The sequence below is a fragment of the Haliotis asinina genome, chromosome 14 (genome assembly GCF_037392515.1).
Source record: "Haliotis asinina isolate JCU_RB_2024 chromosome 14, JCU_Hal_asi_v2, whole genome shotgun sequence".
NCBI lineage: Eukaryota > Metazoa > Mollusca > Gastropoda > Lepetellida > Haliotidae > Haliotis > Haliotis asinina.
The window spans coordinates 29,567,511-29,587,359 of NC_090293.1; the positions used below are offsets into that span (position 1 = coordinate 29,567,511).

A 19,849-nucleotide genomic window follows, 5' to 3' on the forward strand; every position below is an offset into this window, starting at 1 on the left:
CAATGCAGTGAGTGATTGAGTATGGTTTTACACCGCTTTCAGCAATATTCCAACACTGTCACATCGCGGAACAATATTCTCATGCGGGGGAATCGAACCCGAGAGAGGGAAGTAGTTTGTCAACATTTGCTCGCTTCTCTTGCATACAGAATGACTGATTTTTCTCCATTTGTGTTCTAACTACAAGCCCCAAGATCTAAAGCCTGTTCTTTTACTTTGACACCAGACATTTAAAATCAATGTATTTTTTAATAAGGAAAATATAAATGCATAAACAATCCCTTTGGGATGTCTTAGAATTATGATCGTTTGCAAAGAATATTTCCAAATTTTTGTTTTACTATGTAGCGGAAGGACAAAAAGCGCGGAAAGACAGGGCATTTACAAAAATGTGTATTTTATTCCACACGTTTAATCAGTGGATGCATAAACGATGCAAGAAGAGTCGGCCCTAAAACCTTTCACATCACTCAAGTCTAATCGCAGCTGGAACAAACCAACATCTAGCCTAAAGACCGTTGCTGTCCCCAGTGATGTAATCTGTAGGAGGTTCCTTGGGGATATCGACAAAGTTGTACTTGGTTTTTTCCACAGGGTCATTGTCCCCAAGGGAATCTACCCGCTTCCTCCCGTAGACTGACCGACACAGTTCGGCCACCCCATACACAAAAACGATGAAGCCAAGGTAGGAGAACCACAACGCCCAGATGACCATCTGTGCCACGCCCAGGAACACGCCGAGGGAGATATTGATGAAGGCGAGGAGGAGCGAGCACCGCCCGCCAAAATGGTGGATACATTCCCACACCCGTCGCCGCTGAGTCTTTGTGTCATCGTTGTCGGGGATTTTAAGGGGACGTCTGAAATACAATACGTGTATTTATTGGGTTTTTAAGTAATAATCATTTGTTTCAGAGAAAACCGGATGAACTTAAGCTGGGTTGTTTTACGCCGCACCCAGCAATATTCCAGCTATATGGTGGTGGTAAATAATCGCGTCTGGACCAGACAATCCAGTGATCAACTACATGAACATCAGTCTAAGCAAGTGGGATACTTGACATGTGCCTTTTCAAGATAGTAAACTGTATGAAGATTTCAGCTATATTACAGCTTTCAGGACCGAGGACATGAAAATTAAATTGCCAACATTCAGTCTTATGTTTAAAATGTCATAAGCGTTCCTACCAGCTTCATAAATCTAGTGAATAAATAAACATTTTATTTCCTTTCCTTTTTCCCACTTCCCATTAGCACACACACACACACATTAACCAATATCAACACAGTATTTGAAAGGAATTTGATGGAATTTCCTACAGTTACAGAAAAAAACACCCCAAAACACGAAACCGTATGTTGTAAGAAGAACTATTAAAAACACCCCGCTTTAGCATGACCCCGCGGTTTATGAGCAAACGAATATTTTACAAAGGGGATACAGCTTTGCATAACCTTATGAAATTACCGTTCTTGACTACATACATGAGAGCATTTAGCGGCTGTAGAACTGCCAGGGTGGTGGCAACGAGACCAATGACTGCATGGGTAAACTTGAAGTGGTCGGTCTGTACGGAGAGAATGCTGAACACTAGTCCCGCGACCACACAGCACAAGCCAAACACCTGAAAGGTATTGCAGATACACCGAACCAAAACAAGGTAGACATCATGAGTGGGTGAGCTTTGTTTTACGCCGCTGTTCATTATTCCAGAAATATCATCCACATGCCACCAGAAATGGTCTTCACACATTGTACCCATGTGGGGAATGGAATTCCGGTCTTCGGCGTGACGAGAGAACGCGTTAGCCACTAGGCTGTCCCAACGGTCCCATGTATGGTCAAGAGAATGTGCAGTAACGGATATCTGACAGGTCGTCTCTCTGGACTGCTGACGAAGTGGCCATCTCTCTCTCTCTCTCTCTCTCTCTCTCTCTCTCTCTCTCTCTCTCTCTCTCTCTCTCACACACACACACACACACACACCTATTTAAATGTCTTGTAACACGTAATATCAGGAAAGTAAAAAGAATCGTCGACAGTGACTGAAGCGTGCGTAAAAATTCTTTTTTTTTATTTTTTTTAAAAGTTTGGTAAAACGAACAAACAGTAAGAATACGTGTTTTAACGCCTACTCTGCAATATTGCTGCTACATTACGACTGTAGGTAATGAACTGATTCTGGAATAGATAACCCTTTACAAGAAATTGTATGACGGGGTTGAGTACGGGGTTGACGTTAACTAGGGATGGATAACTCCGTGACACCCCATGGAAACATGATCCTTTGATCGTGGATTCGAATCATACGAGACTTACTGGTTATCAACAAAACACATTTCGCTGTAACTCAAATGCATCCATGCAGACGTGAGTTTTTTTCCCTTCAGAAGTGTAACAAATATCCCTTCTATGTTCAATTCTATAAAGATATTCTGATATTTCACTTTCATTGTCAATTTTTATGATAAACACCAACCTGAAAGAATACGTGCACGTAAAACCAGAGTCCGCTCTTGAACTTCATATATCGTGCAACAAACGCTCCCCACTGCAGGAACACACCCCACCCAATCACCATCAACACACCGTGGATGGTTATAAGATTGACGAAGTTTATCGAACAGGTCACTTCCTCGGAGTGGTCAGCATCCCGTGCATTTCCGCGAAGAAACCAGAGGTCGCTCAGAAGAGCGTTCCTGAAAGCAGAGAAAACATCGCAAAGGTACATCCACGAAACATAAGCCCCCCACCCACACACCACAAGAGCCACTCCAAATGCGAGTTTTGGCCGTCCAAAGTTTCATACAAATATGCTATTTTACTCAAGAGTAATTATTATTAATCGTGGCTCAGCTGTAGTTAAGAAGTGACGGTCGTAGCACATTTTGTGTCGGACTTACTCACTTTTTGTGGCTTGCTATTATATGGTTACTGGATGAAAGGGTGCACGTTGTTCACGAGACGGACAGTAATCTTTACTATATATTTTGACAGGAACAAATAATTCTTCAGTTCCTATGAGCCCAAGGGAGACTGGCGATTCCCGTGTCTGCACTCGCTTCCCCCGAGGCAGTAGGATTGCAGATAGAGCTTACGCAAGGGACAGACTACCAATTCAACAGGTGTGGAGTCAATACGAAATGTAGTAACACAGGTTACCAAGTCTCATGAAACGATGCGAAACCTAGCGTTAAGATCTGAATAACACCTCAAAAGTTGGCCACGTCTGTTGAACTCTGACCCTTTCATCCTAGTGTCAGTAATCGTATGCCTTCAGCCTGTAAATGCTCTTTTTCCGTCTCTCAGCTATGTTGTATTTTACATGCTTCCACATGGGCATGCGCATGTATGACCAGATAACTTAAACTGCATTGGAATATAAAATGTCACGCCACATGTAATTATTCTGTGAGTTTTAAATTCTACCCATTAATTATATCTCAATTATTATATGATCAAAGGGACTAAACTACTAAACCGATTAAATGAGAGCGAACTTTAACTGACAAATTTGTAATCTACAACGTTTCCTTTCTTTACCATCTTGATTCCGAAATTTACTTGGAGATGCCATTGTGCTCAAACATGATATGACGCCTAAAACATATACAACAACAAAAATGTAAGCTTTAGCGTTTGGCCCACTCGGAACTTGTCGATATTCCTCGAATAGAAACAGAAATCGGATCTTGGGGTGCTTCGTCTCAGCGCTTTGGAAATTCACCTTCACTGATATTCAACCTTGGTGCCATCATGTCTTAGCACTGCATGGTATCGGACTGGAAGAGCGGATTTCGATTGTCGGTCTGTGATAAACTTACATGTTTATGTCTACTCCCCCAAACATAAAAATGCCAGATCTGCCCGTCACCATCCCAGTTGAAGCTCTTCTGCCTGGTGTAGAGATGACGTTGTCCTGGGAGAAAGAGAGGGTTGGGATTTAGCAATCTTCCTGTAATATCAGTTGGCGAAACCATGCTTAATAGTGAGAAAACCTCCTAAATAACTCACTAGCCCGACATTTCAATGAAGACAGGGGCTTTAAGCTTCAAATATGAACATGAACATATTTATCAGGCTATACCCCTGCATCTTTTAAAAAAATTGTTATAACGTTACAGTAACAAGTTGACAAGGGTGATTTATAAAATGACCCCATGAGAATTCACCAGCCAGTCGGGCTAGGTTTTTGGCCTGACTGATTTTTTTCTAGCCACGGTCTCGCGGCCAGTGGTTATTTCGCACATTGTACCCATGTAGGGAATCGAACACGGATCTTCTTCGTGGCGAATGAACGCTTTTACCATTAAACTACCCCACCGCCCGTAATAAGAAGACACGCAGTACATGACAAAAGAGAATCAGAGTGAACAGTTTATGACAAGACACTGAATACAGCACAGGAAATACTACACGAATGTTTAGAGGAAAGGTCTACGTATTTCACTAAGTATTGTCTGGTCTAGATTACATTTACAAACCACCATCACATAGCTGAAATATTGCTGAATGCAGTTTTAAACAACGGACATTATAAACATACACAACGCTAAGATAGCAGTATTCAAACAATGCAAGTGTGTATAAAATATTTATCCAATACTCAACACACTACATGATTACAGTGACTTAAATGGCTATGCTTATAAAGTCATTTCACTGCTTGTTTAGAAGTCCAATAATCGGGTAACTTCTCGGAGTGGGAATTTAGAAATTGGGAAATACAATATAGACAAACTTTATGAATTACAACTTCCTTATCTCGTGGGAGGTTTCGATACAGATTCTTGTACCTTGAGTACACCTGGAGCCTAAGACAACGGTACAACGGCATCGAAACGTCGCTCTCATGAAATACAGAAGTTGTACTTCACAAAGAACCCGTGAAGGTCCCAGGGTAGAATAGGCTTTCAGCAACCATGCTTGCCATAAAAGGCGACTATGCCTGTCGCAAGAGGCGACTCGATTATTTACAGACCGCCGCCATATAGCTGGAATATTGCTGGGTGCGTCGTAAAACTAAACTCACTCACTCACACTTCAAAAAGTTTGTCAATACCAATTACGAGGTTAGACGAAGGTAGAGTCCCACCGAATGAGTATGCAATTGAGACAATAATCAGTAGGGAGAAGTTTGTACACGGAGACGTTTGTACACAGTCTTTAAAGTAAGTGAGTGGATTTAGTTTTATTGGCCGCACAATGTTCCAGCGAAATGGCGCAGGTCTATAAATAAACCATTATGGAACAAATAGTCCAGTGATCAACAGCAAGAGCATTGATATGTGCAATTGGGAACCGATGGCATATGTTAACCAAGTCGGCGAGAATGACCACCCGATGCTCGTTTCTTACAAGCATAGTCTACCTTTCATAGCAAGCATGGGTTGCTGAAGGCCATTTCTACCCCGGACCTTCACGGGTCCAGGATCTTTATGTATTTTCCCATGGGAACGGTCATCTATAATTGATGGTGGGGGCAGAGAGAATCAGGGGATGATCACAGGTACATGTGATAGTTTAGGCACAGATCCGGCAAACGATTGGCTGTTTGTTGTAAAAGTACAGTGGTTGTGCATCTTTTATGAGAAAGCAACATAATAAATGTACAAGGATGTGGTCTGGGTCGATTCTACGATTTTGGGTTCAGATTATCAGGTTATTAACATAATTACCTTCAGCCGTGGTACTTACCACAGCAGTGGTCATCCTCTGAGACCATTTACCTGTCTCAGGTGTGAGAACGGCCACGACATCTTTACCGCTTGGGTTTGTCTGTCGAAAAGAAAATCAAGTGTAAATCATGAATTGAAATAGTGAGCGAGTTTAGTTTTACGCTGCACTCAGCGATATTACAGCTATATGGCGGCGGTCTGTAAATAATAGAGTCTGGACCAGACAATCCAGTGATCAACAACATGGGCATCGATCTGCACAATTGGGAACCGATGACATGTGTCAGCCAAGTCAGCAAGCCTGACCACCCGATCAGGTTACTCGCGTCTTATCACAAGCACAGTCGTCTTGACTTGAAACACGCTCCTTTAGACACATGAACGCAGTCTGTCAACCCAAATTTTGGGACACCCCTTTTGTCAAAAATCTTCCAGATAACCTGTCATTAACGTCTTATTTACCCATTTCGGGTAAGAAAAAATAGTTCTAACTTTGTTGGACACTTGGGTGAGTGAGTGAGTTTAGTTTTACGTCGCACTTAGCAATATTCCAACTATATGGCGACGGTCTGTAAATAATCGAGTCCTGACCAGACAATCCAGTGATCAACAACATGAGCATCGATCAGCGCAACTGGGAACCGATGACATGTGTCAACCAAGTCAGCTAGTCTGACCACCCGATCCCGTTAGTCGCCTCTTACGACAAGTTGGACACTTGGGGGGAAAGTTACTTAGGGTAACTATCACGTGAATTGTGTTCTGATCCTTAAGCTGTTACATTTACTGCGACTACACCAGTCTCTTGACGCAAAAAGAAATAGAAATTTTAACGACAGTTAAAGTTGGGTTAACAGACTGTAGGTGCAAATACTGCCGTCTATAACAAGGCTATCAGGAGCAATCTCAGTATGAAGTTCACAATCTTGAATTTGAGGAAACGACGCTTGGATGTTTGACAAAGACGTACGTACAATGAGAACCTGTTCTCCCTCTTCGAAGCCGCCGTAGAGGACAACCCTTCGTCTGCCATAGGTGGAGGGAAGCTCAGCCATACTGGCGTAGGTCCTGCAACAAGTAACAAAAACAAACAACGAAAAGAAACCCCAAGCGGTACTGTTATCATATATTTACAAATGCATGTACGTATGTGGTGGATGTAACTAGTGCCAATATACGTCAGTGAGTCAGGTTCCCCAATCAGTATTTCAGTATTATTAGACCCGTAAAGGTCCCGGGGCAGAACAGACCCTCAGCAGCCCATGCATGCCATAAAGGCGACTATGCTTGTTGTAAGAGGCGACTAAGGGGGTCGGGTGGTCAGGCTTGCTGACGTGGTTGACACATATCATCGGTTCCCAATTGCGCAGATCGATGCTCATGTTGTTGATCACCAACCAAGTCAGTGATCCCGACCACCCATTCCCGGAGTCGCTTGAAAACCTATTCTGAGTCTTCTTGGAGGTTACGGAAAGTGGCGAGTGGTGACGAAGGGATCCTATACCATTCGGCTTGCCGGAATGACACGAGTCTTTCCGAATGGGTGTTCTGTACGTAGTCAAGAGAACCCTGTGATCAACAGCATGTGCACTGTAATAAACACACGGTATACGATGCTATGTTTCAACAACGTCAGCCATCCTGACCACCCGATCCTGTTAGTCGCCTCGCATGAGGTACTGTGAGTTTGGACACCTGATCTAAACTCCTGGCCCGTCTAAAGGATCCATCACTTCGTAGCCCAATACATGCCTAAGACGACCAGTCACCTGTGCCCAAATATTCAAGAACCGGAAATGAGCATGGTACTCACCTTGGGGTTGCGCAGTTGTCGAGTTTCCGCCATGTTTTCAGCCTGTTGTCAAAGAGCCAGGAATCCCCGCTTGGACAAGGGCCTCCACTTCCGCCACCACTGTAACACATGGAACAGAACATAGAAGTATGCGAGACACATGCATCACAGACACTATTGTTACAGTTGCTTTAATTTATCAGTGTTCGCGTTAACACAGAATCCTGCGTTTGTCACGCCAAAAATAATAAAAACACGCAAAGATAATTTGAAACAGCAAAATATAAAATACCGAGAAATTTTGAAATGATTCCGGATGATTCCGTAATGACTTACATCAAACGAACGCATCCATGAAACGTACCTGAGACAGCCCCCAAATATAACAAGTTCGTCGTTGCTGATAGTGGTGCTGGCATGGAGACATCGGGCGTGTGGGTAACGAGGGTCGTAGGGGTGACACGAGGCACAGTGCTCTGTGGAAAATCAGCGCCAAACTCTTTGATCTGATGTAGAGGGCAAAGATATTCTGCACCAGTTACAAACACTGTATAAAGTAGAGAACGGAAGTTTGACCCGTAACTAGATCCAGCCTCAAGGCGATTCAGCAGTGAAAATTCAACAAACATCCAATGTGTTTTTTTCTCTCTGAGTATCATTCTTGCCAAAGTTCTGACATAGTTGCCGCCTATCGATTTTATACAGAAGCATGCCTGAGACCAAATGCCAGCTAAGAGTGGTTAACTGCACTCGGCAGTATTCCACCTACATGGTGGTGATCGGTAAATAATCGAGTCTGGACGAATTGGTTTAGACAATCCAGTGATCAACAACATGGGTATCGATCTCAGCAATTGGGATGGGATGACATGTGTCAGCCAAGTCGGCGATCTTGACCACCCGATCCCGTTAGTCGCCTCTTACGACAAGCATGGGTTACTGAAGACCAATTCTAACCCGGATCTTCACAGGATTGAGGACTCGTGGAACTACCTGCACATGTGAATGGATCAGTGAAGATCACTTCCGTTTAAATAACACAAACAATAGAAAACGAAAAAAAAAAAAAGCCCTAACCATCTGATAGCCATTATTTTGGACTGGTCAATAATGTAATATTTGATACGTTTTCAAATGACCGAACATCCGTTATCTATTTGCCAATCTATGAGCACCGTGTTTATAGCTTTCAGTTCCAAATTAACATAAAGTTTATTTGATGCACATTATTATCATCTCTTATTTCCACAGAGACTTGGCTTTTAAGGAGAATGATTACGAGTACGCGTGTTTGGATAAGGGAACATAATTCAAATATAGCTTAAAGGTCACATGCAACCAAAAAATCAAACATAATTAAAACACAATTATCACTTATTCATGACATATAATATACATTGCTGCTTTAAAAAAAAACAAATAAACAAAATTATAAGCGTACAATCGCGATTCAAAAGTGCAATATTTTGTACTTGGGCTTACTTCCCCCGAAACGAAGCCCTCGGGAGACCGAACCCAGTCATAGCGGGTGGATATGCACTCAAGTGTAACGACGGCTTCCGATTGGCTGTTTCATTTGCTGATATGCTGAGGGTTCATTGTGTGTACAGAAAGATGATCTGTTTGATGGGCATTTTAGAAGTATAGCCAGTCACAAGAAAGTAAGAACCTTTGCAGATAACAACTTCTTTTTGTGTACTTGATGCGTCGTTTCAGTATGGATTCATATACTGTTGTCAAACAAAATCATATACACGAAAAGACGTCGTTATCCATGAAGAATGTATATAGAGATGTTGGGTTTGGAAAATACATGTTCTCTGAATTTGCGCTCGATCCAATAAAAAATCATGTCAGTAGAAATGGTAAACTACAGCATGGCTGGAATCTGTCATTCGTCAAGTACAAAGCAGGACTTGAAACTGACAAGAGTTTGCACCAGTTTCCGTCAGATCCAGTCATCCGAAAAAAATGAATGTAGTTTGTTTGCAACCCACAGACATAAAAACATGTCATGTGTATCACACGTGCCTAATTACATAATGTGGCAGACACGGGACTCGGGTGCACGAGTCATAAATCAACTTATTTTCTTTATGTCGTATAGTCTGATAGGTGTTAAGTTCAATTTGCACGTGGTCAATGATTGAAGCTGTGTATTGCATGTTGTCTTTAGCAGACAGGCAGATAGACATATAGGTGTAAATAAACCAGACACTGAGCTTTCTCTGTGACAGAGACTGCTTACCACAATCAACAAGCTGTTTTGCGTAACGAGTAGATTATTTACTTGTTTGTGTACACAACCAAGATTAGACCACTGCTCCCGACCTTAGACCCTGGGCATGCATACTGTTCCAAGCTCCGCGAAACTATTCACTGCGCATGCGTTATGGACGCAGCGCAGCACAGCTGCTGAAACCAGTTTTCCCCCAGAGCTGGGGGGAATTTAGTGAAACCTTTGAACTCCGATTTCGCGGGCTTTTTTTTCATCGCGGTTTTTTCAACTTTTTAGGTTGAATTGGCATTTTTTATGATTTGTTTCGGTAAGTGCACACCGAAAGGTACCAGAATCTGCAAAGTTGTGTTTTACGTTGCATGTGACCTTTAAAGGCATATTTATGAACCGAAAGGATTCAGGTTAGAATTGATCTTCAGTGATCTATGCTTGTCGTAAGAGGGTAGACAGGGTGGTCAGACTCGCTGTCTTGGATGACGCATGTAATCATATCCGATTTACGTAGACAGTGGTGGTGGTGGGGTAGCAACGTTGTTAAAGCGTTCGCTCGTAAATCCAAAGATTTTCCCCAATGGGTACAGTGTGTGAAGTGAAAACCTCACTCGTTGTCGTAAGATACTGTCTCGTCAAGACACGTATCCTAATTTCCTTGCACATGATCGGTTTGAACAGAACCTGGGAAGAGAAACAATATCTCAATGTTGTTAAACGTCAGGCTACACTTACCCCTCTGCCAACCGAGAGCGTTGACGTCATAGGTGAAAGTATCGAAGTATCGGACGGTGGAGAACCCTTGGGAAACATACATCCTGCCTCCCCCGGGGAATATCCCTCCCCCGGAGCCGTATCGAGCCTCCGGTCGGAAAGATGTCGCCGACAATGTGGCCCAGTCGTGGGCGCTGTACACAACAAGAAAAGCGTTAAAACAGAACATTTGTTTCAAAATTCAAAGGGCCCAAAGACTCTCCAAGTACTTGTCAAAGGGAAACAAAAACGGACATCTTGTCTTCGGGCCGTACAGTAACGATGGATTTTAGCAATATTCCAATCACTGTGGCAGGCACCAGAAATGGGCTTCACACACTGTACCCATATGGGGAATCGAACCCTGGTCTTCAGAGGGACGAGCGGACGCTTTAACCGTTAGGCTACCCCGTCCCCCCAACATTTTGCATATTGGTATAAAAACAGTATCTGGGACCACAAAAAGAATGTCCACTAGCGGGAAAAAATCAATAATGAGAAGACCCGTGAAGGTCCCGGGGTAGAATAGGCCTTCAGCAACCCATGCTTGCCATAAAAGGTGCTATGCTTGTCGTAAGAGGTGACTAACGGGATCGGGTGGTCAGACTATGACTTGGTTGACACATGTCATCGGTTCCCCATTGCGCAGATCGATGCTCATGTTGTTGATCACTGGATTGTCTGGTCCAGACTCGATTATTTACAGACCGTCGCCATATAGCTGGAATATTGCTAAGTGCGACGTAAAACTAAACTCACCCACTCACCAATAATGAGAAACAAAGAGCCATCTTTGTGCTGAGCTATCACTTCAACGTACATGGTCCGCTACCATCCTCTAAAATCACAGGAGGTGACTTAAACACTTGTTATTGCAACTGCACAAGCTATTTTTTCAATGGTGTAAAAGGAGGAGTGATCCGGGGTAGAATAGGCCTTCGGCTACAAATAAAAGGTGACTGTGCTTGTCGTAAGAGGCGACTAGAGAAGGGTGGTCTGGCTCGCTGACTTGTTTGACACATGTCATCTGTTCCCAATTACGCAGATCGATGTTCATGCTCTTGATCACTGGATTATCTGGTATAGACTATTATTTACCGACAGCCGCCGTATAGCTTGAATATTGCCGAATGTGGCGTAAAACTAAACTCAGTCACTCACATGGTAAAAGAGGGAGGATATGATCTTGATCTACATATCAAACAGACTCAAGCTGAAAAATATTCAGCACGTATTTGTTTTTACCTGATGTAGGGCGGACGTTTCTGAGCTGGAAGCTCCTCCCATTCTTCACGTCTGTCAACAGCGAGAGTGGTTGCATTAGCGATAAGATAGGTATACCTTGCATCACAGGCAATATTTCTGTAGCATCACGGCCGGGACACCAGGAATGGGATTCACACGTTGTGCCCATGTGGGGAATCGAACCCGGACCTTCGTGACTAGTTAAGGCCTTAACCAATAGGCTACCCAGTGATAAACAACATTGCCATGAACCATTGTGATTACTACCCAGTGTAGCGCCAGGTTAGCTTAACAAGGTATGAATGGAACCCGTTGAGTTGTACATTATAAGGGCGGTACTGAAACACGTACAGGATTGACAAACCAGGAATCATAGTGAGTGAATGGGTATAGTTTGAGTATAGTTTCACCCGGGTCGAACCCGGGTCTTCAGCATACGCTTTAACCACTAGACTACACCACAGCCACCATAATGAGTGATTGTATTTCGCCGCTGTTAGCAATATCAAGGATGGGGGACTTGACTTCACGAATGGGCTTCATACATATACTCAGTTTGGGAATCAAACCCCTGTTTCGGTGTGACAAGCAAACGCTTAATCCCTCAGACTACCATACTGCCCCTTAAGACTATAACAGGGGACAAGGAATGTTGGAAAACGATTCAACCGCAGTCATCGATCATGATTCGTTTTCAGTGTTTCACTTCAAATCTTGAAGTGCACTAAGCACTCTACTTCAGAGGAGCAGCAAATATCGTTACATAGACTCATACGGTGATATGTTATTTCATTAACTTACATCATGTGGAAGCGCCAGATGTCGTTATAAAACGTCTTGTTTCTGCCTTCTCCCGTCGTCAAGTAGAAGTAGTCGCCACTGACGCCACCCACGGCTGTGTAACGCTGGCCTGGGCGAACACGTCCAACAACCTCGCGCCATTTACCTGACAACACATCATTAATCATCGCAGAGATAAGTATGGTATTGATAGAATGGTGAGTGTGGCTTAAAGCCCCTAGGATTCTTTTATATATTATTTTTTGTACATCATGGTATTGACATGACACGCTGTGTGACATGTACTATTGTAGTCCTGAAACCCACTCCTCAGTGGAGCCCATCTGACAGATATCAGTAAAAGAATGCTATACCTAATTTACATATGATTACAACGACCATTACTAAATAAAATAAGGAATCCAGGGCAATGGCATACACTCGCCCGAACCCTATTAACTGACGGCATATTGTGCAATACCTAACGAAAGACTTAATTAGAAGAAGTATTGCATTCAATGCACAAAACTCCAAAATATTTAACAAACCTAAAGATATCATATATATGATGTAAGTCTCTAGACGATCGACTGAATTTAATAATACAACTATTGTATATGTTAAATTGAACAAAACAGTTGTTTTGCACATATACAGAATCTCTACAGATATCATAGCTGCAAAAAGACAGTATTTGCTGGTTGTCGATGTACGAAACAACCTTTTTTGAGGCTGATCTTACCGACTAATGTTAATCTTGAGGTACGCCCGTTGCTCAAAGTTACCATTGGTCAACCTCGAAAGATATTTACCACTAACCTTGGCTGAGACCCGATCATGTCCGCCGTTACGGTTGTGAGTTAACTCCCCGCACGTATAGATGTACGCTAAATGGTTTGACCGTGTCTGAATGTGGACAATGCGTGAACCTGTTTAGCATCACATTAATGGAAATGAAATAGAATTTTTCATAACACACTAACATATGTTTTAGGATAAGAACTTCTCTTTGTTTCTGATTATATGACCATTTCTCTTCATAACTATACAATGAAAGCTTCATAAAGATAGACCTTACCCTTCCATCAATCGACAAATTAATTCTAATAATGTTAATAATTGTGCACCATTGTATGTTTTAGAATCCGAAATGTTGACAAAGTTTGTCTTCAAACAAATGACGAGAAGTCGGACTAACCTAACATTTTCACTCCAGCGAGTAAATGAGTCTAATTTTACGCCGCTGTAAGCAATATTCCAGAAATATCACAGCAGGGGACACCAGAAATGGGCTTCATACACTGTACCCATGTAGGGAATCGAACCCGGGTTTTCGGCATGACGAGCGAACACTTTAACCACTAGGCTACCCCGTCGCCACTACATTTTCACTTAACTAAGACTACATACCATAGTGATAGGTAGATTCGTGTAACGGGACGTCAACCTTATCTAAAGCCTTATCTTAAGTTTAAACTTAAGGGGATAAGGTAACCCTAGGACTAGGGTTGCTTTATACAAGGCACTTGAAATTGACTTTGGTGAAACCCGCGAGTACGGATATGGTGTTGTAATTAATGATAGGAGCGATGGGGATTCGAACCCACAACTATTTCTGGCGTGCGAGTAGAACAGCCTTGAATGGCTGTGCTACCAGTACATGCAGTCTAGAAATCGCACGTGTTGTATGCTGTTAATCGCGGGCAGATTTGTATATTGTGTAAAATAAATTACATGGCCTGTACTGTATAGTTAGGATGTGACTGAACTACTGTCGACTCTTTCAACCGTCTACGCGATGTTTTCGCCTTCGTGCACAGCCGTTTACATTCCGAATGTAGAACAAGCAACACAGTACTGACAGTAGCGCCCAGGTGAACACTGCCATGCAAGCTGTTGTTCATTTCACGATGAAGGTCAGTATGTCGCGTGATTTCCTTGTCAATTAAGCGGAGATGTGGAGTTGTCAGTCACTCGCGCATCATGAAATCTGGTCACATGATGAACGTCAGCAAATACGACTCCAGTCTTTTAATGCAATACAGTATCGATGGAAAATGTATTACAATTACAAACAGGGTGTTTATGATAAATATTTGTTATGTGTAGGGACAAGATATAATCCATTAAGTCAATGGGTGAGTTTAGTTTTACGCCGCACTCAGCAACATTCCAGCTTTTGTGGCAGCAGTCTGGAAATAATCGAGTCTGGACCAGACAATCCAGTGATCAACAGCATGAGCATCGATCTGCACAATTGGGAACCGATGACATGAGTCAACCAAGTCAGCGAGCTTGGCCACCCGATCCCAAGCACAGTCGCCTTCTATGGCGAGCATGGGTTGCTGAATCCATCAAGACAAATAATATCTATTCACCAATAAACCGTTTCGAGACATAACGTTAACATATTCATGATATGTAAAACGACTATTACACCGGATAATAGCGATCGAGTAACGTTTTACGCCGTTTATTAATTAGCAGTATTACATCAATATCACGGCCTGGGACACCAGAAATAATCTTCACTTTGTACCCATACTAGGGTCTTCAGTGGGACGAGCGGACGAAATTTGCCCTACTTTTGGTCAGTAACACATTTTGCTATGAAAACATTATTTCATTTTGTTTCAAAAATCACATTATCAAAGAAAAATGTATTTTGTTTATCATAATGATGTAAAATTTTGTACCTGTTTGCTATTGTGGGGGCAAATTGAGGCTTTTATCGTTTTGGTAGAAAATATACTTTCAGTGGACAGCGACATTACTTTGCTAGGACCACAAGGTTAAAGTCTGGGCCATATATATGTAGTTTTTAAAAGATTTAAATTGAAATACCAATATTAGAAACACATTCGTGCATGAAACATTGAAAAAGCACCCTAAAATCACATAATTACCGCGAAAACAATGTCCAAACTACCACAGTCAGTGGTGTAGAGAATATAAACTTGTGACAATAATAATTACTGAAGGAAAAAGGTTGTCAAAATATTGAAAAGTTCAATTTCCTCGTGCGAATCGTGTCGTAACTAAATCGTTCTACGAAATACGCTTTAAACAGTAGTGGTATTGATTTCACGCCACTGTCAGCATGTATTGCACGTGCTTAATCGCCAATCTACCTGTAGCAACCAAGTGAATTCGCCCAGATTACTTGCCCCGCCTGCTTGTCACAAACGGGTTCACTGCGCTGGATCATCTACTGCTTGGCAAGCAGTATCTCCTTTGAGTAAAATATGAAATACTATCTGGTCTCTTTACTCTTTACTTGCAGAAGTTTTGTGGAGGCCAAATTTTACTTTGATGTTGAAGTTTGATGCAATTGGTGAGTCTACTTTGTATCATACGTTTTTATCGGTTTTCATGACATCGTTTATTTAAAGTAAATCAAAGTAAATGATATATCAACGTTAATGCCATCTGGTCGGTGGTAAGGGAGCATTAATTGTTATAAAGGTCACAAAAGTGGGAGTAGGTCTGCGGTGTAACTGTCAGCGGTATAACATGGGAAAATTGTTACACTACTGACAGTTTTTTGTCACACCACTTTAAGTCACTTGTTCACAGAACTCAACTGCTTTGAATTGTAATTATTCATTATATTTTTTTAAAAGTGTTTATAACAAATGTTTTTTTAAAGAAAAGCACCATGAGAGTATTATGCTGCAACATTTTGCGTGTCGTGGTTTGTAAAATTCATTAGGCCACTGACAAATTTGTAGCAAGACTGACAGTTTTTTTATTATTATAAAGTTAACAAATGACTTGTTTCCACAGTTGTGTTTAAATAGTAGTCTGTATTAGAACAGAATCACCTGTTTTTTTTCACATTTTGTGTTTCAAAGGTAACATCAGTGGTGTAACGATATTTCAACAATATGATCATTTTATTGATTTTAATATTACTTTTGTGGAAACTTTTGAAATCTGAGTCTTCTGAATTCGCTATTGGGCTGTTCAAATTTGTTTACTATCAAATAAACTCTTAATTTGAATTTATCTTTGAAGTTAATTCAAGAAAAAGCAGTGTAACAGAAGAAGTCATTGGTGTAACGATTTTTACTACAACATGTCAAGAAAAATCAGTTGTGTAACACAAAATGTCATTGGTGTCAAGAATTGTACCTGTACAGTTTATTCTTAGCTGTTGATATTATTTCTTTTTCAATGCCATGTTTTGGAAAATTGTTCTCCAGTGGTGATTGTTAAGTAATCGATTTGGTTTATTGCTCCTGAAAGTTCAGTGGTGTAACAGGTTTTCGTCAGTGGGGTGACAAACATATCAGTGGTGTAAGGATTGTTCTTTGGGGTATTCTTCAGAAATCCAAGCTTCCGAGTGATTACAATGTGTGAGGTCCATTTTCTGGTGTCCCCCGCCGTGATATCGCTGGAATATTGCTAAAGGCGGCGTAAAACCAAACTCACTCACTCACTCTGAGTGATTGAGTGAGTTTGGCTTTTCGGCGCATATTGCATTATTTGAATATCAATATCACGGCGGGGGACACCAGAAATTTACTTTACAAACTGCACCCATGTGGGGAATCGAACCCGGATCTTCGGCGTAACACATTAACCACTGGGCTACCCCACCGCCCATGCTTGTGATAAGAGGAAACTAACGAGATCGGGATTTGAGGCTCGCTTACGTTATAATGCATGGATGCCAATTACGTTGATCGATGTTCATGATGTCAACCACTGGATTGTCAGGGCCAGGCTCGATTGTTTACACGTAAAACAATGATCAAAATAAAATTACCTTCTGTCACGTTGAATATCCATGTATCGTCTAGTGGGCCCGGTCGACCACCGAAAATAATCACTTGATTTGTTGCTGTGTGGAATCCAATTGCAACATCACGACGGGGAGACGGGGAGGATGGAGAGGCGCCACTGTGAATACGTTCCCATCGTAGTTGTGACGCAACACTTGTCATGAACGACAGACAGAAAAGTGTAGTGATCCTCCACATCGTATCCGCTGAAGAAAACGTCAAATAATTACAGTGTCTCGGAGAGAGAGAGAGAGAGAGAGAGAGAGAGAGAGAGAGAGAGAGAGAGAGAGAGAGAGAGAGAGAGAGAGAGAGAGAGAGAGACTTAAGAATTTGTTCCTTTCGAGTGTTGCAAGCGCTAAATACATGGGTACGGCTGAAATATCTTAAATATCTTAGGCGGATGGTTTTAGAGTATAACAAAGTGTATTCCTAATATTTATATCAAGGTTATCTGGAGACGCGGAAGATAAACGATGCAAAATTGGCTATTTTGACTCTGTTCGGTGAATATTTCTGTTTCTAAGTCTAAATCGTTTTAAGACATGTGAACATGTATTATAATTTGCGAACAAATGTTCCAATATTTCAAGCATTAAAATTGGACATGTACAATGGGTAAAAAAAAGAACCACACCCAACATCGTTGTTTTAAAAAAATAGACACCCGAGGCGACAAAATTCAGAGTACATATGCAGTTGGATCAGGGAGTGAGTTCAGATTTTAGCAATGTTCCATCAGTCAATATCAAGGTGGGGGACACCAGAAATGGGCTTCACACGTTGTGCTCATGTGGGGAATCGAACACGGGTCTTCGGCATGCCGAGCGCACTTATTAACGTCTAGGCTACCCCAGTGCCCCAACATGTGGGTGAGTAGGGGTGTGGCACTCCATGGGATGATGACAGCACTGGCATCGATATCAGAGTACAAATGGCAGACAATCACTGGTCCATTATCTAAGTTCATGTTGGACGGAGTTTACTTCAGTCAATTGTTTCTTAAGCATGTGTGGCCTCTGGCCCATATACAGATGATGCAACAAGCAGGTTGGAATTTGCAGGTTACGTAGTGCATAGTGACTATAATGTTGTAGCTTAATAATAACGTTTATATCAATATTATCAAGAGTTTTGGCTTCATTACTGGGAATCTGTCTATGACCCATTTGCACAAAGCGATGTTAGCCCTACAATTATCTCAAGTCTAGTTACACTATGGAAGATATGACCTTTGACTCGTTTTTAAAATGTTTTTATTGTTCCCAGGGGTACATCATTAAACAATTTAATTTTCAGAATTTGTAATTTAGAATTTCTCGCAAAACAAATATAAACATTTTCAGTTTGGAGAATGTCTGTTAATCCCAAATAAATCCCACATATTTTTGACAGTTAAAATAATATGGTTTAAATAACCTATCTCTGTATCATGTTCCAAACAAAGCAAGGTATGCTTGCCCAATTGTTAATGTTATGATCTGGGTTTTTTGGTTTTGTTGTTGTTTTTACGAATCAGTGTCAAGTATCTTTCCCTCCATTGTGAAAGAAATCTATTTATCGCGTCTAATATTTTTCTTGAATTGATTTCCCACAAACTGTTAAGATCTGTGTGAAATTTAATTCCCAAGACTTCAAACACATCCTTTTGTCATCATGCTTCGGTGTCTTTACATAGTATATCCGTATTATTTTTCTTTGAGCCAGTCCATATTGCTTTTGTCTTATCAACGTTTATTTTAAGCTCTGACATTTTAAAATAAGTATAAATTTCGTCAAGAGCAGCCTTTAAGCTTTGTTCGTTCCCATCAAGAAATAGTTCCATATCATCTGCCATACTGGTTTAATTTATACTCATTATTGTCAAAAACAACACATTTTATGTTCTCTTTACTTCTGAGTTCTAATTATACAACCAAGTCTTTCAGCTACAAAAATAAAGAGGTAAATTGACAAAGGGTCTCCTTGCCTGCACCAGCGTTCATTTACGAAAACATCAGAGTAGACAGTTTTGAATGACACATAATGGGTACGACTTCCACCCGTAGGCCCCTAAATTTTACCTTTGAGGGAAAATTTCTTCGAGTGCCATTTCTTAAAGTTGAATGTCTTTCAGTATTGTTAAGATACAATTAAAACAACATTTTAAAACTGAGCCTTATATGATGAGGGACTTACATTATGGCGATATGATTTTGACAACGATACGGCTACGGGCGGAAGTCTTTCACTGAATTCTTTTGGCGTTCATGCAGTCGCAGCACTCGAGAGATCAAGGTAGTGCGTGACACTGGAGATCGTTCTACATGGATAACATATACCGTTCTTTGATTATATACCTGTATACCTTGAACGCAAATCTAAAGTATCCGTAATTTCAAAGCAATGACAGCGGTCCCGCTGTTGTCTACCGGTCAACTGCTTCAAAGGAGACTGGAATTTTGAAAGATACACATGTCGTTAGATGCACGAATTCCATTTGCTGCACGTGCTTGCAATCACGTGACGATTTGTTTTCAGAGGAAGTCCCGTGCTTGAGCTGATCGGCGTCCTTAAGCGATGGATCAACTGTGTATGATCATTTCG

General features: G+C 41.5%; 1 protein-coding gene across 1 annotated transcript; it reads right to left on the bottom strand.

The window, feature by feature from the left end:
* Nucleotides 1–371: 371 nt before the first annotated feature.
* Nucleotides 372–19,839, bottom strand: LOC137260616 (uncharacterized). Its single transcript, XM_067798208.1, has 13 exons — nucleotides 19,603–19,839; nucleotides 17,251–17,472; nucleotides 12,501–12,645; nucleotides 11,700–11,750; nucleotides 10,437–10,609; nucleotides 7,836–7,947; nucleotides 7,493–7,591; nucleotides 6,654–6,747; nucleotides 5,699–5,779; nucleotides 3,826–3,920; nucleotides 2,481–2,700; nucleotides 1,486–1,625; nucleotides 372–860 (listed from the first exon to the last, which is right to left on the bottom strand). Exons 2-13 carry the CDS (start codon nucleotides 17,462–17,464, stop codon nucleotides 509–511), a joined length of 1,776 nt encoding a protein of 591 aa, XP_067654309.1. The 5' UTR covers nucleotides 17,465–17,472; nucleotides 19,603–19,839; the 3' UTR covers nucleotides 372–508.
* Between the last annotated feature and the right edge of the window lie 10 nt (nucleotides 19,840–19,849).